This window comes from Theropithecus gelada, chromosome 1 (assembly GCF_003255815.1).
Source record: "Theropithecus gelada isolate Dixy chromosome 1, Tgel_1.0, whole genome shotgun sequence".
Taxonomy (NCBI): Eukaryota; Metazoa; Chordata; class Mammalia; order Primates; family Cercopithecidae; genus Theropithecus; species Theropithecus gelada.
In genome coordinates, this window is record NC_037668.1 from 126,921,795 (window position 1) to 126,948,010 (window position 26,216).

The 26,216-nt window shown below is 37.3% G+C and overlaps 1 protein-coding gene across 3 annotated transcripts in view; it reads left to right on the plus strand.

Annotated features, from left to right (window-relative positions):
- The window catches only part of SNX7 (sorting nexin 7), a 108,534-nt gene that overhangs the window by 1,142 nt on the left and 81,176 nt on the right, over positions 1-26,216 (plus strand). For all 3 annotated transcript variants that reach the window (XM_025367452.1, XM_025367462.1, XM_025367472.1), the window contains exon 2: positions 25,464-25,646. In XM_025367452.1, the coding sequence (XP_025223237.1) occupies positions 25,464-25,646 (183 nt within the window). The remainder of the gene's footprint in view (positions 1-25,463; positions 25,647-26,216) is intronic.

Consider the following 26,216-nt stretch of genomic DNA (forward strand, 5'->3'; position numbering starts at 1 on the left):
TTTTTAATGTTACCTGGAGATGTTAGGTAAAGCAAACGACCTCTTAACCACCGCATTTACTCTGGGAGAGCAAATCCAAGTTAGGAAGTGAACATGCATACTCTGACTCCAAAAAGGAGTATGTAAAACTTATTTCTACTTCGGGTTACATGGAATGATAGGCCCAGGTTTGTATTCCGAATATTTAAACAGACTATCACAGTTTTGTGCTCTTGACTTTTCTATTAAATAGTAAAACAATGGAATTATTTTATATTTAGTTGTAAAAGGTAAACGCTGCCTTTTTATATTCCACACATACTTTATGTTCAGATCAACAACAATTGGCCAGTTAGTGATTTACTTTCTTTTCTTCTTTACATTGCTGTTTAGACAAGGAATATTAGTCTATGGTTATGCATTGTGCAACTTTCAAAATGGAATGGATGGGATGTTGGAAATGGCAATATTGTATCAGAAAAATCGGGGTTTCTTTCTGTTTTTCTTTTTTTTTTTTTTTTTTTTTGTCCAGGCTGGACTCAAACTTCTGGCCTCAAGGGGTTCTACCACCTTCAGCTCCCAAAGGGTTTGGGATTACAGACTTGAGCCAAAGTGCCTGGGATTGTTTTAAACTTGTCAAGCGGTTTCTCTTTCCCCAGATTCTAAGTGTCCTAGCTGGCTCTTAAGAATCGATGTTTAAATGAGGTCCTCTCGTCAGAGGCAGATCTAAGGTGAAGCTAATGAAATTGAAGCTTCAGCGCTATTCTTTTGCTTAGACCTCTGGGCGTGTTGGGGGTTACTGGAGTTGCAGATGTTCTAGGTGGGAAGGAAATGACAGGTCCCAACCAGAAGCATTTCTAATTAAGCATTTCTGGTGAATTGCCTAAAGCTCTCTCAGACTAAGGAATGTAGATCTCCATGGCTCCAATCATTTATTGAGATTTCTTTTCTCATCTGAATAATTTGTTTTTCCACCTAATTTTGTATTCTTTTAAAAGTGGACCTTCCAAACTCTATGAGCCCGTACACCTGGGTCCACCCTGCTTTTTCGTGTTAACTGCGCGTCTTGGATGCTTGGAAAAAGTTAAGAACAACGTCTGTAGAAACTGCCCACATAGATTAAGGCAAAGATAATAATATTAGTGAAAATCCAAAAAGAATAGTTGGAAAAGTTTAAACTTAGCCACTTTTATCCATTTCAGTAAGTTGAATTTCTCAACCGTTATCTGTAGTTAAGCAAGCAAATTTAAGAAAGGCTGCTCCACGTGGCCTTCCCTTTCCACTACTCCCTTCCTTGCCTGCTCCTCTATAAAGCAAACACCACTGCTGTTCAGCCTACCCTAGGATGGAATCTCACAATTACTTACGAAGCAGACTGTCCTCCCCTTTAGTACTTTGAGGTTGGCAACCTGCATATTCAATTTACATTCACCTTTATAGTCTCCTTATTCCCTTAGATTATTTATGAATATGTGCCTGGTGCCCTCTTCCAGAAGCTTTTTAAAGAGTATGAATTTTCCCAGCACTTTGGGAGGCCGAGGTGGGCAGATCATTTGAAGTCAGGAGTTCGCAACCAGCCTGGCCAACATGGTGAAACCCCATCTCTACTAAAAATATAAAAATTAGCTGGGTGTGGTGGTGGGAGCCTTTAATCCCAGCAACCCGGGAAGCTGAGGCAGGAGAATCACTTGAACCCGGGAGGCAGAGGTTGCAGTGGGCTGAGATCGCACCACTGTATTCCCTCCTGAGTGACGGAATGAGACTCTGTCTCAAAAGAAAAACAAAAAACTTCGTATTATTTCTTTTTTTTTTTTTCCACAACATATTACAAGTACATGGCAAGTAGATATTTTTGTGTTAAGTATGATTAAAAAAAGAAATACAAGATTTAGTTGTTGCTATCACAATTTTACAGTTCAGGTGGGAAGATGGGACAGAAACTCTGAATGGCAATATAAATCAAGAGGAATGGAAAGTAAAACAGAGTTGTTCTGAATTTTCATATGATCCAGTGAGCAGAAAATGATGCCAACCTCAAGAGAATGTAGAGGACATTGATTTAAAAGAACAAGTATAGATGTTAGAAGGAGAACAGAACCAATATACAAAAGCAGTAAAATAAAAATAAAAAGAACATAAAAGAGATACAAATGGTAACAAGAGCCTAAGAATTATTTTAAAACTAGGTCAAAAATGAGATGAGGCTTCCAAAAAATTTAACTGGATAAAAAGGGCCAATTTCTTCACATTTAAAGGAAAAAATTCTCCTTTTTGGGGGAAAAACAATAAATTAAGATAAATTGCCTTTATTTTTATTGAATACTGTATGGAAGAAACAGCTGTGGATACAGAGTAGTGATTAGGCCACAATGAAGCACTGAGATGTTATCTAGTAGTAAGTGATAGCTCTAATTGGCCTCTTGAAAGATATTCAGGATCATAAAGTGAGATATGTATCATCTAGGATAATCAGGGAACTTACAGATGTAATCATCCTTATCACTACTAGTCATCTTTGAGAAGTCATGAAATGCAGGAATGGTTCCCTGAAGCTAGAAATAGGTAAATATTGTTTTTACAAATAATAGGCAAAAAGGAAGTTCTGGAAGGTACTGAACACTAGGTTTCACTTCAGTCTCGAAAAAAGCCATGAAGTGAATTATTTAGTATGTTGTTTATAAACACTTTGAAAAAAACATGATCAATAGAAGCTAACATATTTTATAAGAATAATGAAAGGCTTAAGATTGTGTTTATGGTAAATCAGAGTTAATTGAGCAAGGCTTTTGAGAAAAAAATCACTCATTTCTTCAGAAAAGGTTATTTATTTATTTATTTTTTGAGATGGAGTTTTGCTCTTGTTACCCAGGCTGGAGTGCAGTGGCACAATCTTGGCTCACTGCAACCTCTGCCTCCCAGGTTCAAGCGATTCTCCTGCCTCAGCCTCCTGAGTAGCTGGGATTGCAGGCATGCACCACCATGCCTGGCTAATTTTTTGTATTTTTAGTAGAAACAGGGTTTCATCATGTTGGCCAGACTGGTCTCGAACTCCTGACCTCAGGTGATCCACCGGTCTCGGCCCCCCGCAGTGCAGGGATAATAGGGGTGAGCCACTGCGCCCAGCTGAAAAGGTTATTCTTGAAAGAATAAAGTTGAGACATCTAACATACACATGTATACATGTCTTTATATATATATATGTTTTTTGTTTGTCAATTTGGAAATTCAGTATAGTGATGGAGCAGCATAATTATACTATTCATCTATCAAATAATTAGACAAAGATTAGGAAGTCCTGCTTACTAATTTCTCACATATATTCTCTGAACAGTCTCTGTTTGGTTTCTGTTGTGTGCCTGTATCAGTCATCACCCTGATAAAAATCAGAATTCTCTCCGATGATTTAAATGAGAGTTGAATGCGGGGACTATTTATGGAATTATTGGCAGAGTTAGTGAACATACAAGGAATACTGAGGCATTTAGAGAGTTGTAGTGGCAAAAAACTATTAGCATCCCTAGCTTTAAAGGGACAAGAAATGGAAATAGCATTGCTGGAAACCAGTCAGACCTGGAGCTGTGGAGATGGGGACACTTCTTCAGGAAGTGTGTTTACAGAGAGAGGTAGCTACTGCCAGAAACGTGCCAAAGCAGGAGGAAATAAGGGGTATGTTCCCTGAATTCCTCTTCTCCTACCCTTGGTTCTCCTGCTTGCACTCCTCATTGAGTGATCTTGCTAAGGTGATGTCATCCATAGGTGCCAGCCTCCTAGGGCACAGAAAATAGATGGGTGGGGTCATAGGACATAGTACAAAAATGTGGAGAGTTCCTTTCAATAAAGGTGGCTGTGTCAGTATCTCTCATTCTATATGCTCTTCTATGATGTGACCTTCCACTCTCCTATGGAGAGATGGAATAAATGCTGCTTTCCTTGAACTTGGGTGGGATTATGACTGCTTTGATCTATAGGATATGGTGGAAGTGATGCTGTGCAACTTCCCAGGCTAGATCATGAAAGGGAATGTAGGTTTCATGTTGTCCAGTGGGACACTGTGCTTTTTGGAGCACCATGTAAGAAATGCAACCTAAAACCTCCATGTTAGGAAACCCATGTTACATTGAAGCCACATGTAAATGCTTGGTCAGCAGCCCCAGCTGAAGGCCCTGGCACTATCCAGCATTAAGTGGCAGGCTTTCCTGTGAAGATGTTTGCATGATTTCAGCCTCCAGCATTCACATGCCCTCAGCCATCAAGTCTTTTCAGTTGAGCCCTCATATATAATGGAGGAGAGACAAGACATTTCTGCTGTGTGCTGCCTGAATTCCTGCCTGAACTAGTGGGCATAATAAAATCTAAAACAATAAAATCATTTTATATGACTAAGTTTTCAGATGATTTGTTACACAGCAGTAGTAACTATAACAATAGCTAATAGTCTGTATATCATAATCGGCTTTCCAAATCTTTTGATAAGTTAGAACATTGTATTCAGGAGTAGACTATGAAATTTAATTGGCATAAATATGAAGTTCTGAAGAAAGCTCCATTAGTCATTGTAAGTAAAAATACCATTAAGATATAAGCTTAGTGGTTAAGAGTAGAAACTCTCATTTCTTTTTATTTGAGACAGGGTCTCACTCTGTCACCCAGCCTAGAGTGCAGTGGCATGATTTTGGCTCACTGCATCCTCCACCTCCCAAGGCTCAAGCTATCCTCCCATCTCAGCCTCCCCAGTAGCTAGGACTACAGTTGCACACTGCCACACCCAGCAATTCTTTTTTTTTTTTTGTATATATAAATTTTTTGTATTTTTAGTAGAGATGGTGTTTTGCCATGTTGTCCAGGCTAGTCGCAAATTCCTGACCTCAGGTGATCTGCCCACCTCGGCTTCCCAAAGTGCTGGGATTGCAGGTGTGAGCCACCGCACCTGGGCAGGAGTAGGGACTCTAACTACATTGCCTGCATTTGAAATCCTGGCTGCACTGCTTACTAGCATTGTTGCCTAAGGCAAGTTACTTAATGTCAGTGCGTCAGATTTTTCATCTGTAAAATGAGGATAAATACTAACATGACGATTACATGACTTAATATATGTGTTCCCCTTTCCCTAAGGCCTACATCCTGATCTTGTCTTAGTGGGCCTTACTATTTTGATGATTAGGAAAAAACAAACAAACAAACAAAAACAAAACAATAAAACAAAATAGGGTTGATCCAGGACTATTTATATTTCTCTTACAAAAAATTTCACTCTGTGCCATTATAGCTCTCTTATAGGTTAAGTATTCTTTTATATTTCTCCTTGGGGAGGAAGTCTAGGTAGGTGAAGTAGAAAGGTGAAAAGCTCAAAGTTTCTCTTTTTGGGGTAGCATATGTGATCAACAATAAAACCAAAAAAAATAAGGAAACTTCAGAATAAGTTTGGGGAGACCTTGTATAGGACCATTTTATGTGCAAAAATGCCTAGTGGTTTTCAGTGACTGAAAAACCAGTATACACAAATGACACGGTATTGAATTTAAACACCATATTTTCAAGGTCATATAGGGTATTAAATTTAATGTAATTTGAACCGTCCATCCCACTTCTGAAGATCCATTCCACTCTCAGCATTTTAAAAGGAGAGTTAACAGTCGATATCAAAAAATGGCAGAGGAATATGGTCTCATCTTCAGATGCCAGTGCCTTGTTACGGATTCTTTGGAATACTGTATTAAGATGGAGCTGAAATCTGGTCTGGACTTAGAGGGCTTAGATCCTTTAACAAGATCTTCCATTGGCACAGGAAGTAGTAACAGTCTTGTTACATATTTGCTATCCATGAAAGAGAATCAACTAAGGGATTTCACTGATGATATGTTCTGGTAACCATGAGGAAACTAACCTGTGAGGAAAGTCTGGGGAAGAACAAAAAGTGATTTAGCTTGGAAGAGATGGGTTAATTCTTTTAATAACTCCTTATGAAGACTTATTATGATCCAGGTGGATTAAATGTTTACAGTTTTGAAGGGCAAAACTAGGACCATTGGGTGAAAAAATACAGAGAAGTTTCAGGCTTATTCAGAGAATAGATTTATAATTAAAGGTTCTAAAATGAAAGGGATTACCCAACAGGATCATGAATTCTGTCACTAAAAATGTTCTAGAACAAGCTGGATGACTAACTGTCTCAGAGGAGAGGAGGGTGTGACAGTTGAACTGTCCTTTTTTACTACTAAGAGCCTGTTCCAATGAATTTTTAACTTACTAAATTTAACCATAAGAGCAGTGGAAAGTCTTAATTAGATGGGCCTATTCATCCCTTCAGTTTAGTTCCAAATTGGACTACGTTCTGACATTCTCCAATTCTTAATTTCTCTTCCCAAACCCGTTGTCTTTTCCATTTAATTTTCTCCTAGTGATGTAATAATTCCTTAGGTGTCCAGGATAAAATCCTCAGTGTTTACCTTCTAATCATCCCTCTCATGCACTCTTCATGTCTGTTCATATATCTGAATGTCCCCCATCATTTTTGCCTTTTTAGTATCTCTGGAATTAGTGCCTTCTTTCAGTTTCCTCTCCTATGTTTGGAGTGGTTATGTGGTTACCTCTGAGAACTATTAAAATAGCCTCATAAGGTCTTCATTCTCTTAATATTCTGCCTGCATTCTATATGTTCCCAGCAAATCAGCGTTTCCAGAGCACACAGCTCTGATCACCTTTTGCCATTCACAGCTGTTGATGATCAGGCTGTCAGCCTTCTCCTTCACCATCACTCTCTTTCCTGGAGAGCCTCACTGTTCAGTTCCATGACTGTTACGTCACTTGGGAGCTGGTTACAAATAGCATCTCAGACCCAGTGAATTGGAATCTGATTTATACAGGATTCCTGGTGATTTGTTTCCACCATACAATTTGAGAAGCACTGATCTAGGTTGGTCCACTTGCCACTATGTGAACTTACTGTGTATTTTTCTACTTTTGTGTACTTATTGTTAGGGTAGTGAAATAAAATCTTTTCTGTTACTCATCATCCCTAAGAACCTTCTTCAATCCTCAGCTCGAATTAATTTTTTCCAGTCTGTGCTCTCCATACTAGTGTTTCGAATCATCTGATGCTTAATACATTCTGCCTTATAAATAGATATTATTTCTCTTTTCCAAAATCTTGATTGCTTGTCTATTTTCAATAGATTAAGCTCCTTGGAGGTTGGAGAGTAGGAACTCTATTTACAAAATAAATACATTAATGAATGGCATAGCCTCTGACTTTTTTCATATTTATAGAGACAGTTATTGCAGCAATTTGCTGGTGGTCTGTTGTTAGTGAATTCAGTTTGTATCATATTGGTCTTTCCTGTCAGGATACTAAACTAAATAGAATTAAATTAGTCTTAATTAATGGTGAGTAATGTTATTGTTTGATAATACAGACAGCTATGTTGAGCCTCAATCCTGAACAAAATCTCCCATTTAGATTATATTAGAAGAAATAAACACGAAGCATAAACAATCCAAAGATAATAATTTAGAAACCTTCTTTTACTTGAAGGAAAAAAAACATATTAAGCTATTAATGCTATAATAGCACCTGTCTCAGGGAGCTTGGTTACAAGTAGTGGAAACCAACTCTGGCAGGAAAGACGTGCAATCTTGAATATTAGATTGCTCACAGAGTAGATATAAAGGCTGGAAATGCAGGTGCAGAAAGGGACAGGCACTAGCTGAAACTATAGCCAATGTTATGTAGTCGTGTGCTGTGTGAGAACGTTTTGGTCAATGATGGACTGCCTAAGACTGTAACACTATGTTTTTACTGTACCTTTTCTAATCATGTGTTGCAGCCCTGCCTACAGTTTTCAGTACAGTAACATGTACAGGTTTGTAGCCTAGGATCAATAGGCTGTACCATATAGCCTATGTGTGAAGTAGGGTATACCATCTAGGTTTGTGCAAGTGAACTCTATGATGTTCACACGATGACAACATTTCCTAAGGCTGCATTTCTATCCCCATCGTTAAATGACACATGCCTGTATTTGGAAAGGGGATTGGATGTTGTATAAACAAAGAAAAAAAATTGTGAGGACCTATAGGAAAGAGCTACAGCTCTTTTTTGCAGAGACAGTGGTGTTTGTTTATTTATTGGTCAAGAGCAATAAGGAAAGTTATGACAAATATTTTGAGAAAATGATGTTAAAAGACTCCAGATTTAAACTTAGTGTACTCTAAAAAGAATACTTTATTTCCATGAGTTTGAAAGATAAAGCTTTATGTTTGTATCCCTGAGGGTCCTGATAATATGCTCTAGCACACTCTGAACTGATAGCCTGCTGTAGCTTTACAGGTAGCTAGTGTGATCAAAAGGAAACACAGATTCAATAACTATGTGGTTACAGTGTTCAAAATTTATTTTATTCATGTTTTTTTATTTGTGTCACACACTTTCCAAAGAAGATATGAGACTAAAAGTTAAACATTTACATTGGAATCACCTTAAGTATATACTTTACAGTTTTCTCAATAAACAGGTAAAGAGTTATATGCTTAAAAGATTTTGCTCAGTTTAAACAGAATATTTGGTTAACTTTGGATTGTGTATATCAGTCAAGCTGGATAATAGAGTGTTACCTCTAGTATTAACAAAAAAGACAATTAAAATTATTAGTAAATACTGACATAAAAATCTACTTATGTTAAAACATAGGGTTAAAACAACAGTTTTAACATTGAAATAGAAAAATTGTCTTATTTTTTGACATTGAGAAATGGTTTTATATGACATGCTCTTTTTTTCTTTTTAAATTCAATTTTATTGAGTATATTTTACATGCCATAAAATTCACCCATTTTGGGTAAATGATTATTTTAAAGATAATTAACTAATTGTACAACTATCACTATAAACCAGTTTTAGAACATTTTCATCTCCCTAATATGATCCATTATGCCTGTTTACAGTTAATCTCTGTTTTCTTTCTGTCATAGACAAAAGCCAGTCATCTAAATTTTCTGTTTATATAAATTTGTCTTTTTAGGTAATTGCAAATAAATAGAGTCATATCATATATGCTTTATCATAATTTTGAGGTTCTTTCATTTGTCATATTTTTAGATTCATTTCTATTAAAAAATGATTTTATGTCATAGTTTTATTTTTAGATAAGTTTTTGTTTTAAAATAAACAGAAGCTTAATCATTTAAATTGAAATATTAAGAGAAAAAGTCTGTTTGGGATGAAAATGAAAGCCTTATGTGTTACCAGAAACAAATGGCAAATTCTTGGTATATGAATCTTGAAAATTAGAAAAAACGAATCTCTAATTTGTTCTGAGAAAAATGTGCATGTGTATTTTGTAATCTAATTGAACATTGAATTCTATCTTCATCAGCTTTCACTAGGTTATGCTGCAGTACAACCTCGCGATTTCAGTGGCTTGCTTACAATTACGTTTTCTTTCTTGCTCGTGTATCTGTCAGCTGTGGCTAAACTGTGATTCTGCTCTAGGCTTTGACTCTGTTCCACATGTCTTCATTTTGGGATCAAGACTGAAGCAGTAACCCCTAACTGGGACATGCCACTCCTATGACAGAGGGAAAATAATATGAGCACTGGTGGAAATAGACAATGGCTCCCAGATCTTCTACGCAGATACTGCCATTGTCCAAAGCAAGTAACTGGCCAAACCAATTGGGAGGCACTGAAAATCACCTGGCAACTGGCCAGGAGATGTAATCCTCTCACAGGAAGAAGAGGGATCGTTAGGAACAATCAGACCACCTCTAACAATGGTTTTGTGGCAAAGTTATAGGCAAATGGCATCTTGGACCTTTCTGAATAAATAAAACCAAATTTTAAAAATAGAGTATTACATACAAGAAATAAAGTTTTCTACTAAGAAATTATTCAAGTGTAATCAAGATTAATGGAGCTGCATTAGATATGATTAATCACCACCAATTGGCTAATGCTCATGAAGAGTCTGAATAAGACCATACCGATGCTTAACAATCTCTAGTTGTGCAACAAATGTTTTACTTTGGAATTTTCAGGTGTAACATTCATTTATCATAGAGTGCTCCTCCCTTTTTAAAAGACGATTAGATAAAATATATGAATACTTGAATTCTGACACAGCAAATGGGAAAATGAGCTTTGCTGGTCATTCCTTCATCATAGCCTGTGTTCCAGCCATATGTCTCCTTTCTGTTCCTCAAATATTCTTCCTTCCTTAGACCTCACTGATCGGTCCGACTGCAATCCTTCTCTCCAAGTGTTTTGTATAGCTGACTCCTTCTCATGTTACCTCCTCAAAGAAGCTTTCCCTGACAGCTCTATGGAAAACATTCTTCCTGCTCCCTGCAGCCCCTTTATCCAACAACCTGCTCCATTTTCTCCTAACACTTACTCTTCTTATCTGAAATTATCTTACTTATCTATATATTTATTTGCTCATTATATGTACCCTCCCCTTCCCTCTCAAATAGAGTATAAGCTTCATGAGAGCAGGAACGCTACCAGTCTTGGCCACTATTGTATCCCCAGCCCAGTGCCTGACACTTGGGTGACATCCAGTGAACATTTGTTAAATGAAATCAAAATACTATACTGAGTGCTTTTTGTGTGCTTATGGATGGTGAGGGTGGTTGAGTTTTGCTATAAATTAAGAGATGAGTGACTTGGGGAGAATGATTATCATTCCTATACCACAAATTTATTCAACTGTAAAATATGGACAATGATAATTATACTTCCATCAAATTGTTGAGAGGATTAAATGAAATAATGTATGTATATGTTGCTAAGGCACATAGTCTCTGGCACTTAGAAAGTGCTCAGTATTTACTATTATGGTATATAAGATTAATATTTTGTTTTTGACTTGTGTAAGCAGCCACTTTGAATTTGTAGTGAGATCTTCAGAGGATCACAAAAACATACTGGTTTCTATCTTTGAGGAACCTATACTTATGTAAGGGAAAATATTGTAGCAATAAATTGATAATCTGGATAGGGCTATATGTACATCTACTTAGTTAAGTATGGAAAGTTTGGAAAAATTTTCTATGGATATAAAGGCTCCATGGAGATAAAACTTAGGAGGGTAGGGTACTTTTAATTTGAAATAATTAGAGCACATGTTTTTAAATTTCCAGAATTTTGGTATCACTTTCAACAGTATTGTTTCTTAAGTGATACAATATGTGCATAATTCCCTCTTGGAATGAGTCCTTACGTGTAATATCTGCCAGGCAATTTAGAATTCCTGGGAGATTAGAATGTTTGGTGAATCTGTTTTAATCACCGACTGGTTTTCCTGATATATGTATAAGCATATATTGTCTCTTGAGAAATGCTCTGTCAATTTGTTGGTGGAGTTAGATATCTAGGCCCTTACATATAGGAGAATATCTGTAAAGACAACACTTTGGTTTAGGGAATAGTTGTGGTTTACGGTAAGACAGGATCCATTTTTGCCATGCCTATTTAGGGCACACTCAGCTGATTGTGCTCCTTAAAACCATTTTGATTACATTCCTGAGTTGGGTCTGCAGCGTTATCTGTCTGTAGGACATACATTAAACCTCTTCAGAAGTTCTGGTTAGAGTAATTGTTTTCCCTGGTTTGTTTTGCTTCCAGTTAGTCATCACTGAAACATAGTTGGGTAGTTGGCTGATACTGTGTTTTATGTGCGTATCTATTACCCCAAGCTTGTTTTAAGGCCATTTCGGTTGACCTTTTACCGTTTGTAGATTTTGCATTCATGGCTTTAAAATATTTTTGACATGCAATAATATGACATTCCGCTGAGGCACACATGCGAACTGCACCAGTGTGCTGGAGGATGTGCTTAGTTGGGGAGCCTTGCCTACCTTTCAGCCTTAGTATTTTAGTTGTTGTTGATTTGTTCTTGCTTATATATGGAGTTGTCTTTATTGTGGTGATTAAAAACATTGATTTGTGAGTGTATATGTCTGAGTGTAAAAATGTCCCTAGCAGAAAGGGAAATGCTACAAATCTGGAACTTACCTCTGCCTACCTACCACTTGTCAAGAGAATTTTTTTTTATTTCTAAGTTTCTTTAGAAAACTGAAAAGAGGCTGGGTGTGGTGGCTCACTCCTATAATCTCAGCACTTTGGGAGGCTGAGGTAGGAGGACTGCTTGACGTCAGGAGTTTAAGACAAGTCTGGGCAACATGGTGAGACCCTGTCTCTACAAAAAAATTTGAATAAATAGTCAGGTATGGTGGCTCCTGCCTATAGTCCTAGGTAATTGGAAGGCTGAAGAAGGAGGATCTCTTGAGCCCAAGAATTTGAGGTTACAATAAACTGTGATTGCGCCACTACACTCTAGCTTGGACAAAAGAGCAAGACCCTGTCTCTAAAACAAAAAAAAAATTAAAAAAAAACTGTGGAAAGACACTATATACTTATCCTACTCAAACATACCTTTTGAAAACTTAAAATGATTTTTATTATGTAATATTTTGATACATATGAAACAATATACATATTTATAAAATATCTGTTTATATTATATAGCTGTCTATATAATATCTATAGTGTAAAGCCAGAACAAGCAACAGCTTGTGGGTCAAATCTGGTTGACCTTTTATAAATAAAGTTTTATTGGGACACAGTCACACCTATTTATTTGTGTATTGTCTATGACAGCTTTTACACTACAGTGGCCAAGAGGAGAAGTTGTGACAGAAACCAGATGGCCTATAAAGCCCCAAATATTTACCATCTGGCCCTTTACAGAAAATTTTTGCAGATTCTTGGTAATAGAACGATAAAATTTGCATCCATGTTCCACTCCTCAGTTTAAGAAATAAAACATTAAAAAATTTTGACATGCCTGTGTTCCCCTCCGTAGATTATCCTTCTCCTATGAAAAAGAAATGGATAATCTGAATTTTATGTTTGTCATTTGTTTGGTTTTTATGGAAGTTTATATAGGTATCTTGAAATAATATATTTTAAAGATTTACTGATTTGGGAGCCTTGAATGTTTTAGGACTTTAAAAAATGATACCATCCTGTGCAAATTCTCCTATAATTTGCTTTTTTTCTCCTAATACTTTGTTTATGAGAATTGGCCATATTGCTGTATGAAGTTGTAGTTTATTTTCATTGCTCTGTAGTATGTACACCCTTATATGCCTATTTCACTATTTATTCATTTTTCTGTTTCTAGTGTTTTTCTAATTTCCAGCAATGCTTCCTTGAATACACTTGTACTTCCTCACGTTCTCTATGCTACAGAGCTGTATACTGACTACGTACATTTACTTATTCTTGCTTTAGATTTTTATTTAACTTCATGGGAAATTGAAAAAAAGTGAATTCAGTGATGAGTCCCAGGGACCCCTGTCATATTTTGATGTAAGATTTTGACCCGTGTCATACTTGAGCTTATTGGCCGTTAGCTCAAATCCTGCTTCTTTCACTTAATAGCAGTTACTATTTGAACAAATAATTTAATCTGAAAATAAGAGGAGAAAGAGCACCTACCAATAGTATTTCTGTCTTTCTAACAAGGGGGAAAAATATACTCTGCAAGAGTGTGGTAAGGTTTACATAAGATAATTCATATAAACCCTTCAAGCAGACATTGTGTACCACACATTTATTATCTTTTTATCCTCTTAGTCCTCTGTGATCTAAGGCGAGCTATGACCTCTCTAAGAAGTTGAAAGTAAGAAAACTGAACCTCAGAAAAGTTACTTGACCAAGTTCACTCAGCTGGTACATGTGTAAACTTGGATTAACTTTAGCACTGCGTATGTACAGAGACTTTTTCTCTTATTATACCACTCTTATTTTTTTCTGCCAGAAGGGAAAATTATGTTAAATAAAATTATGTGTAAAATTTCTAAGGTCAGTCTATAGCTCTGTAGTATATAAAACTTGAGGAAGTACAAGCATATTCAAGGCAGCACCATTACAAAGTAGAAAAACTAGAGACACAAGAATGGATAAATTGTGATATATGTATGTAAGGGTATATATACTATGTAGTGATGGAAATCATGTCAAACAAGATTAGAGTGTTGTATGCCCCTTTATAGAATATAACAGAGGCTGGCTTTTCCCCCAGTCACATTTTCAACAGTGTTCCACAGAAAGCCTTTCTCATTTTTATTATTATTATAAGCAGGCAGATTGGAAGGATTTGTAAACCAAAACACAGCTGGCAAGTCTAAATTTAGGCCTATCAAGATGAGTGTCCTTCTTAACAACATGGTTTCTCAAACTCCTTCCACCTTAAGTTGCTTTTTTACCAGATGTCTCTTGGGTGTGTGTGTTTCTTGTGCATCAGCAATTTTATTTGCATGGCCTTTTCATGCCAGTATTCTGATTTATTACACTTCTCACATGGATTTTTTTCCCTGTGACTTGTAAAAAGAAGATAGCTGTTTGTGCACAGATGGTGGGTGTGATTTAGTATTATCAGAGTAATTCACGTTACGTTTATGAGACATTCCTGAGTAGCATTTCAATGAGGGACATTAAAGAAGGACACTTCTTAAAGAGGTCATATCTCACCTTTTAACCTATTTCTATTGCTATTTATCACCTCAGCACTCAAATATTGACAAACCATCATTTATTTTAAATTTCAGCTATCTAATTTATTTATTTCAGTGGTAGAATGTTGGAACCATCTAATTGCATTAAAGGAGGGTGGAAAAAAGCATTCCCAGAAATTCCTGGAGTTGACTACTAACCTGTTAAAAAGAATGGAGCAAGGTTGAAATATCTTAATCACAATTTCTTCCTTTTAACTTTGCCTCCATCCCCAGATTTTTATTGTGTACCATTTTAAGTGCAGAAATGCTGTGTGAGATTGCCAGGGCTGCTGTAACAAAGTACCACAGACTGGGTGTCTTAAATAACAGAAATGTATTGACTCACAGTTCTGGAGGCCAGAAGTCTGAAATCAAGAAGTCAGCAGAGTTGGTTCCTTCTGAGGGCCGTGAGAGAGGGATCTGTTCCAGACTTCTCAACGTGGCTTATAGATCTGTGTTCTCCCAGTGTCTCCACACATCCTCTTCCCTCTGTCCATGTTTCTGTGTCTAGATTTACCCTTTTTATATAAAGATACCAGTCATAATTGGATTAGGGCCTATCCTAATGACCTCATTTTAACTTCATCAGATCTGTAGGGACCCCAAGTCTAAATAAGGTCACACTCTGCGGTACTGGGGATTTGGGCTTCAGCATATGAATTTGGGTGAGGTAACAATTCGACCCATAACAAATGCTTATAATAAGCCCCGAGTAACAACAGAAAAACTTACACTTAATTTGTGATTTTTGCAATAAATTCTGTTATCATGCTAACACCATTCCAATCCATTTATTTCAGTTAAGTTATTTAAGTGGTTTTCTGACAGTCAGCGGATGTATTGTTTTGGAGTATGGATAAAAGACCATGAATTCTTGCAACACAGCCTTTCTTCTCTATTAAACACTCAAATCTCAGCCTGAAACCATCCCAGGATTTTCTTGTGTGTGTGCATTTTCAGTGTTCTAGCTATAGGAGTAAATGTTAAGAAGTAGAGAGTTGTCACACAGATAATTTTTATTCTGCTGTAATCTGTTGAAGGAAAAAGCAAAAAGATATATTTTCATTGTTTAAATGACCCTAAGATAATGGTCTTATATCCAAATAGACAGACAGGGAGACACACATCCATTATTGGGGAGGTGAGACCTTTGTTTGGAAAGAACAAATTTTAATGATCCATTTCTCCTGAAACACATCAACCGCAAAAGGTTAAATGGAGTTCTTTTTGGTTAATTGCTTCTTTGGATCTTCCCAAACACTTATTTTCTTCAGTTATTCATGTCCAAATGTTAAGTCTTTTAAGTATTGTCAGTATATTTTCTTTCCTTTTTTTGAAGTGAATATAAAACACTTTAGATAGTCAGTTTTATTGAGGTTTTAAGAATGCTTTTGAGTGATTCATAGTAATTTAAATCCTTCCACTGAAATCTGGAATGTTGCTAAATTTCAGCCTGTAATTTTCTGCCTTTGCTAGATATCGAAGCATATTTTTATGACACCACACTATACTCATTGGTATTGTGAGCCTTTGTAAATTCATGCAGATCTTTCCCACTCTACAAAAGGATGCATTTCAAGCAGAAGAAATAGAATGCTAAATTATGTAGTAGGTAAAAGAAGTAGGCTGTGGTGAGTTGGAAGGGTGAGCAAAAAGAATGCCAAAGCACGTTTGCACGTAATGTCAGTAAAATACAAAGTACGTTTGCCCACCAAATTAAAATTTGTCAGCTTACAAAGTTGCTATTTATATGAAATGGTTTTTGAGAGAGATTTTTGTACATGCTGATTACACATTTATTTGGAAGCTCTAAAATCTGTTTTTAATGGCTGCTTAGTATTTCATTGTGTTAGCATCCCATTATTTAACTATGCAACCTTGTTAAGAAAAAAATCAAATATAATCCAAGTTGTTATGCCAAAACAGCCCTAGGCAACTGTTTTATCACTATGGTTCTTACTGTCTCTGAGCACATCATGTACAATGTTGACTCTAACAATTTTAACATTTTTTCTGGTTACAAAATATAACATATGTTTTAGAATATTTGGAAAATACAGAAAATCACATAGAAAAATATTAAACCCGACAGCAATCCCAACATCTGGAATAATTCCTGTTAACTTTTTTTTTTAAAATAGCTGCTAAGTTCCCTCTCTCCCTCCCTGCCCATCCCCCCAGTCATACTCATACACACACATTGGAATCTGGTTTTACACAAATTTTATATTTTGCCTTTTTTTTTTTCTTTTCTGAATAACATACTGTGAAAGTTTTTCCAAGTTATTGTATGGTCTTCTAAATCATCTTTAAGTCACTATATTGTATTCTATCGTATGGATAGAATTCATTATATCTGCTCATAGAGATATAAAATGATATATTTTACTACATTTTTTTGCAAGACATCTATTGCTTCTATATTTTTGTATGTCTGATTAATCCAACTGAAATTTGTCTTTTACTCCTTGCTTAATGCTTAAATGATCACAGATCTTTTTGTGAGAATAGGCTGAATTTTTGTAATCTTTATGACTATTGTTAATCTTCTTTCTTCAGTTAGCATGGCCTATGATAATATCTCTTCTATTATTACATTGAAGGATGACCTAAATGTTGCGTTATAGTTCACAGAGCTAAACTTTTTGTGGGAAGAGCCTTTAGAGCAGTGTTCTGAATATTACTGATGATTCAAAAGCATTTTTATTGATTTGGTTTGAGGAGAAAACAACTCCATATTATGATTTCATCTTTTTTTCCCAGTCATAGTTTCACAAAAAAGTATCTCTTCTTAAAACATCAGTACTTTATTAATGCATTTGGATCTGAGATATTTTGGAAATCATCAGGTCCAACTTTGTAATTTAACATAGAAAGGCCGAATTAGTAGTTCAGTGCCTGCTTAGTCAATGGCAGAGATAGGACTAGAAGCCATTTTTGGCCTCCTTTGTAATGATTTTTTTTTTATTTTACTCAGTACTAGCTAACTTTATTGCTAAGCTAAAATGGGCTTTCTTGCAGATTTAATATTCAAATACATCAGTTAACTTTATAGTCTTACGCATACAACAGATAAAACTTTTGATTCCAACATCTGTATCGCTACTTTAGGGGAACAAATGTATCTAAAAGAAAAAGTATAGAGTTGGAGAATAAGTTCTTACTGCCACTGCAGAAATAACTCATTCTATTGAGAGTGTTAGCTTTATCTTTGCATGTGAAAGAACCGTTATTTGAATTTAAAGTTTACTGTAATTTTCCTTATGTTTCAATTAATTTTATTTATAAAGAATAACATGTAGCCTTTCCTTTCCCATCTTTTTCTTTCTTTTATTTAGACAAAACTATTGAAGGTGACTGAGCAGATGACCAGTGGTGCCAGTTGAAATTGAAGCTGAGGAGGCATCCTGCATGGTTGGGGTTGAGAATAAGGCTGCCTTGGCCTATGTGGTCAGAGCAGAGGAGGCAGCCAGTGTGGTTGGGAGATTGGTTATGTACAGGGGAATTGAGCCAATAAGTAAACATATTTGGGATAATAGGAGCCAGGCTTCTCACTGCCGGCAAAAAGTGTTATAAATATGGAAAAGGGAAAGGCTAGACAAGCCATGACATATCAAATTAGAAATAGAGGTATATAGGCCAGGCATGGTGACTCACACGTGTAATCCCAGCACTTTGGGAGGCCAAGGTGGGTGGATCATAAGGTCAGGAGTTCAAGACCAGCCTGGCCAAGATGGTGAAACCCCATCTCTACTAAAAATACAAAAATTAGCCAGGCGTGGTGACGGGCGCCTGTAATCCCAGCTACTCAGGAGGCTGACACAGGAGAATTGCTTGAACCTGGGAGGCGGAGGTTGCAGTGAGCCAAGATCGCACCATTGCACTCCAGCCTGGGCGACAGAGTGAGACACCATCTCAAAAAAAAAAAAAAAAGAAAAAAGAAATAGAGGTATATAAGTCTAATTTGTGTACCCTTCGTATTTTATATCTAGCCATAAGTCTAGAGCTGTATGAGTCTGTGTGTGTGTACGTGTGTGTGTGTACGTGTGTGTGTGTATGTGTGTGTGTGTTTGCGTGTGTGTGTGTTTGCGTGTGTGTGTGTTAGTCTATTCCTGCATTGCTATAAAGAAATACCTGAGGCTAGGTCATTTATAAAGAAGAGAGGTTCATTTTGGCTTATGATTCTGCATGCTGTACAGGAAGCATGGTGCTGGCAGCTACCTCTGGTGAGGGCTTTAGGCAGCTTACGATTGTAGTGAAAGGTGAAGGAGAGCCAGCATGTCCTGTGGCCAGAGAGGGAGCAAGAGAAAGAGGAAGATCCAGGGTCTTTTAATAAACCAGATATTGCCAGAATTCATAGACTGAGAACTTACTCATTACCATGAGGATGGCTCCAAGCCATTCATGAGGGATTCACCCCAGTGATCCAAACACCTCCCACTAGGCCTCACTGCCATCATTGGGGGTCACATTTCAACATGAGATTTGGAGACGACAAACATCCAAACTATATCAGTGTATATATGTATGTGTATGTCTCATACATTTATTTCCTAGCACTAATATCTTGGTTTGTAAATACCAATCTTCTCAAAAACGAATCAGAGCTCTTCGGAGAAATGTCTGATTCCAGAGCTTGGGCAGGGAAAGAACAAAATATTATAAACTTGAAACATCTTGTTCTAAAAAGTAAAGTGCTCAAAGAATAATGAAGACATATCAAAAACATACTGGTGCAGCTTTAAGGGACTCCCACTTGTCAAACTTGGAACTGTTTAAACATCAAAATAAATTATGATGTTAATGAATTATATCCACTGAATAAAATAGGAATCTGTGAGTCTGTAGTCATATAATTAATTTGAGTCTATAGTCATATAATTAATTTAAACAAAATATTATACTCTTTAGTCTCCTTATTGGAAAACCTATTGATGGTATCAACATTGAAAAATAAAAAATAGTACTATACATATATACACTGATGTAGTTTGGAGTGAGAGAGAATGAATAAATGAATAATGAACACTCAGGAAAACAAAAACTGGGCTGGCACAGTGGCTCACACCTGCAATTCCAGCACTCTGGCAGGATTTATTAATCTGTTTTCACACTGCTGCTAAAGACATAACTGAGACTGGGCAATTTATATAGGAGAAAGGGTTTAATGGACTTAAAATTCTGCATGGCTGGGGAAGCCTCAATCAGGGTGGAAGACAAGGAGGAGCAAGTCATGTCTTACATGGATGGCAGCAGGGCAAAAGAGCTTGTGCAGGGAAACTCCCATTTTTAAAACCATCAGATCTCGTGAAACTTATTCATTATCATGATAACAGCATGTGAAGATGTGCCTCCATGATTCAATTACCTTCCACCAGGTTCCTCCCACAACACATGGGAATTGTGGGAGTTACAATTCAAGATGAGATTTGAGTGGGGACACAGCCAAACCATATCACTCCACCCCTGGTGCCTACCAAATCTCATGTCCTCACATTTCAAAAACAAACATGCCCTCCCAACAGTCCCCAAAGTCTCAACTCATTTCAGCATTAACTCAAAGTCCACAGTCCAAAGTCTCATCTGAGACAGGCAAGTCCCTTCTACCTACGAACTTAATATCAAAAGGTTAGTCACTTCTTAGATACAATGGAGGTATAGGCATTGGGTAAATACACCCATTCCAAATGGGAGAAATTGGCCAAAACAAAGGGGTTACAGGCCCATGCAAGTCTGACATCCAGTGGAGTAGTCAAATCTTAAAACTCCAAAATGATCTTCTTTGACTCCATGTCTCACATGCAGGTCATGCCGATGTAAGAGGTGGGGTTCCCATGGTCTTGGGCAGCTCTTCCCCTGTGCCTTTGCACGGCATAGTCCCATCTTTCTGCTTTCATGGGCTGGCATTGAGTGTCTGTGGCTTTTCCAGGGGCAGAGTGCAAGCTGTCAGTGGATCTACCATTCTGGGGCCTGGAGGATGATGGCCCTCTTCTCACAACTCCACTAGGTGGTGCTCCAGTTGGGACTCTGTGTGGGGGCTCTCACCCCACATTTCCCTTTTGTACTGTCCTAGCAGAGGTTCTCCAGGAGAGCTCCATCCCTACAGCAAACTTCTGCCTGGACATACAGGCATTTCCATACATCCTCCAAAATCTGGGTGGAGGTTCCTAAACCCTAATTCTTGACTTCCATGCATTGTCTGTCCCAATACCACGTGGAAGCTGCCAAGGCTTGAGGCTTGCACTCTCTGAAGCCATGACCTGAGCTCTATGTTAGCCCCTTTCAGACATAGCTGAAGCAGCTGGAGCACCTGGGACACAGGGCACCAAGTCTCTAGGCTGCACACACTATGGGGACCCTGGCCCAGCCCACAAAACCACTTTTTCCTTGTAGGCCTCTGGGTCTATGATGGGAGGGGCTGCCATGAAGACCTCTGGCATGCCCTGGAGAGATTTTCCTCACTGTCTTGGGGATTAACATTTGGTTCCTTGTTATTTATGCAAATTTCTGCAGCTGGCTTGAATTTCTCCTCAGAAAGTGGGATTTTCTTTTCAATCGCTTTGTCAGGCTGCAAATGTTCTGGACTTTTGTGCTCTGCTTCCCTTGTAAAACTGAATGCCTTTAACAGCACCCAAGTCACTTCTCGAATGCTTTGTTGCTCAGAAATTTCATCCACCAGATACCCTAAATCATCTCTCTCAAGTTTAAAGTTCCAGAAATCTCTAGGGTAGGGGCAAAATGCCACCAGTCTCTGCTAAAACATAACAAGAGTCACCTTTGCTCCAGTTCCCAAGAAGTTCCTCATCTCCATCTGTGATCACCTCGGCCTGGGTTTCATTGTCCATGTCATTATCAGCATTTTAGTCAAAGTCATTGAACAAGTCTCTAGGAAGTTCCAAACTCTCCCACGTTTTCCTGTCTTCATCTGAGTCCTCCAGACTGTTCCAACTTCTACCTGTTGTCCAATTCCAAAGTTGCTTCCACATTTTCAGATATCTTTTCAGCAGTGCCCCACTCTCGGTACCGATTTACTGTGTTAGTCCATTTTCATGCTGCTGATAAAGACATACCTGAGACCGGGCAATTTATATAGGAAAAAGGGTTTAATGACTTACAATTCCATGTGGCTGGGGAAGCATCACAATCATGGTGGAAAGCAAAGAGGAGTAAGTCACATCTTACATGGATGGCAGCGGCCAAAAAGAAGTTGTGAAGGGAAACTTCCATTTTCAAAACCATCAGCTCTCATGAGACTTATTCACTATCAGGAGAACAGCACGGGAAAGACCTGCCACCATGATTCAATTATCTCCCACCAGTTTCCTCCCATGACACATGAGAATTGTGGGAGTTACAATTCAAGATAAGATTTGGGTAGGGACACAACCAAACCTTGTCGCAGGCCAAGGCAGGAGGAGTGTTTGAAGCCAGGAGTTTGAGACCAGCCAGGGCAACATAGCAAGACCTTATCACTGTAAGATATTTTTTAAACCAGTAGAAGAATGAAAATGTAATCATAATTCACTATATGGCTTGGCTCTGGATAAAAATAATTTTTTTCTTAAACCTGGATCTACCTTAAAATGGCGATAAGATGATAGGAGAGAGAAAAACATATGTATGTATTTGAGAAAAGGAAACATTGCCTATAAAATAGCTTCAGATAGGTCTATAGCGTAATAGAAAGTAAAAGATGAGAAATGGTTCCAGATTGAAGGAGACCAGAGATATAGCAGTTAAATGTAACAGATGAACCTGGATTTAGTTCTGTACCAGAGAGGAAGAACATTTTCTTTTTAGGATGTTTTTGGGACACAGAAATTCAAAAGGATCTGTGGATTAGACTGTTGTATTATGTCAGTGCTAATTTCCTGATTCAAATAGCTGTATCGGTACTATGGTTATATAGAAGAGTTCTTGTTTTCTGAAAATACACACAGACCTATTTAGGAATAATGGGGCAACATGTTTCCGGCTTACTCTCAATAAGTAAAAGTTTTCTCATCCCTCCTTTTCTCTCTTTTGCTTTCTCTCTCCTTAACTTTCTTGTACCAATTATAATTTATCTGCAGATCTAACATAGGCATGCTTCCTGTCAGATTTATGTCATTATTCTATCAGTTTCCTTTTCTTCCTTTTTTGTCCTCCTTTCACTTCCTTTTTTCATTCCCTTTCTTGTTTTTCTCTCTCTCCTTCTCTTTTTCTTTTCCTCCTTTGCTTACTCCCCTTTCTTGTTCTGTTTTCCACCATCCCCTTTTCCTTCTTTCCTCGCTTCCTTTATTCTTTCTCCCTGTCATCTCCTTGACACCCTGTATATTTATTTTCCTGGTCCAGTGTATATGGGCTGTTCTCTAGGTTTGCTGCAAAACTGTTAACCTAGAACATTATCTTCTGGGATATTTCCTTTACTTTGATCTTCTGTTGTAACTCTTGTTTTTAGATTCTGTATCTTCTTTCCTGGCATATTCCCTTATTTTGGAGAAGTCAAGAAGCTTCCAAAGAATAGGTACATGGGAAGTTTTTTGAAATCTTCTATGTCTGAAATGGCTTTACTTTACCTGTATATTTGAATGACAATTGTCTGGGTATGTATAATTCTAGGTGGAAAATACTTCTCTCTCAAAATTTTGAAGACATTAGTTTATTATGTAGTTTCCAGCATCACCATTTAAGAACTCTGATGCCATTCTGATTTCCAAGATTCCTCCTTTATTTTACTTATATTCTTTCTTAAATCTTTCAGGAATTTAAAAATCTCTAGTTTATGAAATGTCATGGTGATGGATGCTTGTAGGAGTACTGCCTACCCAACCAGTGTCCTGTTCATTTTGGGGAGACCTCACAGGCCCTATCAACCTGGAAATACTTTATGTCAAGGATATTTTTCTTTTTCATTTTCTGGAATTCCTTTTATTCAGGCACTGCCTGCCTGAATCCTTTCATTTTAAAAAATTTTCTCATTTTCCATCTCTTGTTCTTTTGGTTCACATAGTGGGACAGTTCTTGAGCTCTGATTTTCAAACCTTCTGTTGCATTTTTATATTGTTATCATATTTTAATTTTCATGAGTCTCTTTTTTGGTTGTTGTTGTTGCTGTTCTCTGTTTTTTTAAAAACAGCATGCTTTCTCATTCATGGATTTAATATTTTCTGTTATCTTTCTGGTGATTTCATGGTTTTTAAAAAGTGTTTATGCTCTGTTCTTTCTGCTTCCTTTAATCTTCTGTTTTAGTTTGTTTGTGACTTTATTTCACATCAGAGCCTTCCCTCATGTTCAGATGTTTGGTAGTTCCTACACCAAATAATAAAAAGCAGAGTAGACATTCTGCATGCGCGGTAGGGGTTTCAATATAGGGTGGTTATACAGAGACCTGGCTAATTCATTAGGGGGCTACAACTGTCAGTTTTTCCTCCAATATCAGCTAAGAGAGGAAACTTCCAACTATGGTGGGTGCTGTGTTATGAGTATTTGTGTCCACCCAGAATTCATACTTAGAAATTCTAACTGCCAAGGCGATGATAGTAGAAGGTGGAGTCTTTGGGAGGTGATTAGATCATGAGGGTGGAGCTCTCATGATTAGGGTTGATGCCCTTATAAAAGACCCCAGAGAGACCCTCACCCCTTTTACCACGGGAGATTGTAGTGAAAGGAAGCTGTTCTGTAAAGTGGGCCCTCACCAGATGCTGAATCTGCTGACATCTTGATCTTGGGCTTCCTAGTTTAGAACTGTGGGAAATAAATTTCTGTTGTTTGTAAGCCTAGTTTATTGTATTTTTCTTTAATAACAGCCTGAATGGATTATGATGGGGTGGGGATTGCACCTTCCTGCCAATGTTCTTGGGACCCGGTGAACAGGGTTGCATGTCTTTGGGTCTGGTATGCAGGACTTTCACTTGATAGCTGGCTTTTCATAGGACCTCTTCCCCTATCCTACTGGATGCCCTCGAGTTCAGACCTTTCAGAAAGTAAACTTCCAGTGTTCTGCCAAATTGGGGTGGGAAAGTTACCTGATTGCCTAGGGTAGGTGAGGGAATCTGAGGTTCTAGCTCTTTTTTGTTTTATTAGATCTTCTTAATAACCAATCATCTGGTTTTTGCTCTTCTACAACCTTTATGTCTACAGGTTCTTGGTGCCTCCAATTCTTGACCCTTCCTGGCATTCTACATCATAAATATCCTTGCTTCTAGTTTACTCTTCTCTTCAGTATTACTTTCCAGTTTTCTCTACTCTGCTATTTAAAGTTACCGCTTGATGATCAGTTCTCCAGTTTCCAAAAAGTAGTTGGCACCTTTCATTTACGTAGTTTTTGCTTCTTATCCTCACCTGAGTCTGTTAGTGCTACTGTGACAAAGTATCTGAGACTGGATAATTTATAAATAATAGAAATTGATTTCTCACAATTCTGGAGGCTGGGAAGTTCAAGATCAAAGTGCTGGCACTTTTGGCGTCTGGTGAGGGATTCTCTCAGTTTCCAAGATGGTATCTTTTTGTTGTGTCCTCACATGGAAGAAGGTGAAAGGGCAAGAAAGGCACTAGCTTGTTCCCTACAGCCCTCTTATAAGGTGGCTAGTACCATTCATGAGGGCTCTACCCTTATGACTTAATCACCTTTAAAGGTTCCACTTCTTAATACTGTTGCATTGGGGATTAAGTTTCAACATGACATTTGGAGGGAACAGAACCATTCAAACCATAGCAATCCTTGAGGCTTTGTACTTTTCATTTGTTTGTTTGTTTCTTTACTGTCATCTTTTGGATGGGATTTTTAAGAGGAAATAGGTAAAAATACATGTTCAATATGCCACATTTAACTAAAAGCCCAGTAATCCTTTTTGTTCTTGATATATTTCATTAATATTGATAGCATCTAGAAATGGAAGAGTTTAATTTTTCTATTGATATTAATTTTTGAATGTTTTATTTCTTAGGATGCCTCATTGATGGACATGAACTCCTTCAGCCCTATGATGCCAACGTCCCCTTTATCAATGATAAACCAAATCAAGTTTGAGGATGAACCAGATTTAAAGGATCTCTTCATCACAGTTGATGAACCTGAAAGTCACGTTACTACAATAGAAACTTTCATTACCTATAGGATTATTACTAAGGTAAACGTTGGATGAATATTTTCTTGAATTTAGCTGCTTTTTTTGAAGCTTTGGAAGTAAGTACCTCTTGTTCATTATAATTCTCAACATTCCAGGATCTTAGCTGAATTGACTTTTAGTTTTTCAAACCTTTTGGCTAACACATTGCTTCTTATCTGCCCTTCACTTGTTCTGTATCAAGTCAGTGAAATTCAAATTGACTTGAGGAAGTCACTGATTTTATAGCAGCTATACTTAGAATAAGAACATCTAGGTTTTTAGTTTAAAAAAATTATTAAGAAATACCTTTGGAAAAGATGGGCCTCAAGTTGTTAATAAAAAAAGAAAATAGTTAAACAGTTTGCAATATTATGTATTCAGATTTCTTTGGAACATTATAAAATATAGTATCATTTGTTTTTCAAAGTGGGGCAAGCGGCCACTTTGTCTCATGTATGAGATACTGTTAAGTGTGCAATAATTCAAGGGCAAAGTAGATCTAGAACACAGAGCTCTTTAATCATAGGGCAAAGCACTGCAAAGACAGTTTACCTCAGGCACAATTAAGCAATCACCTAGTATAATCTGTAT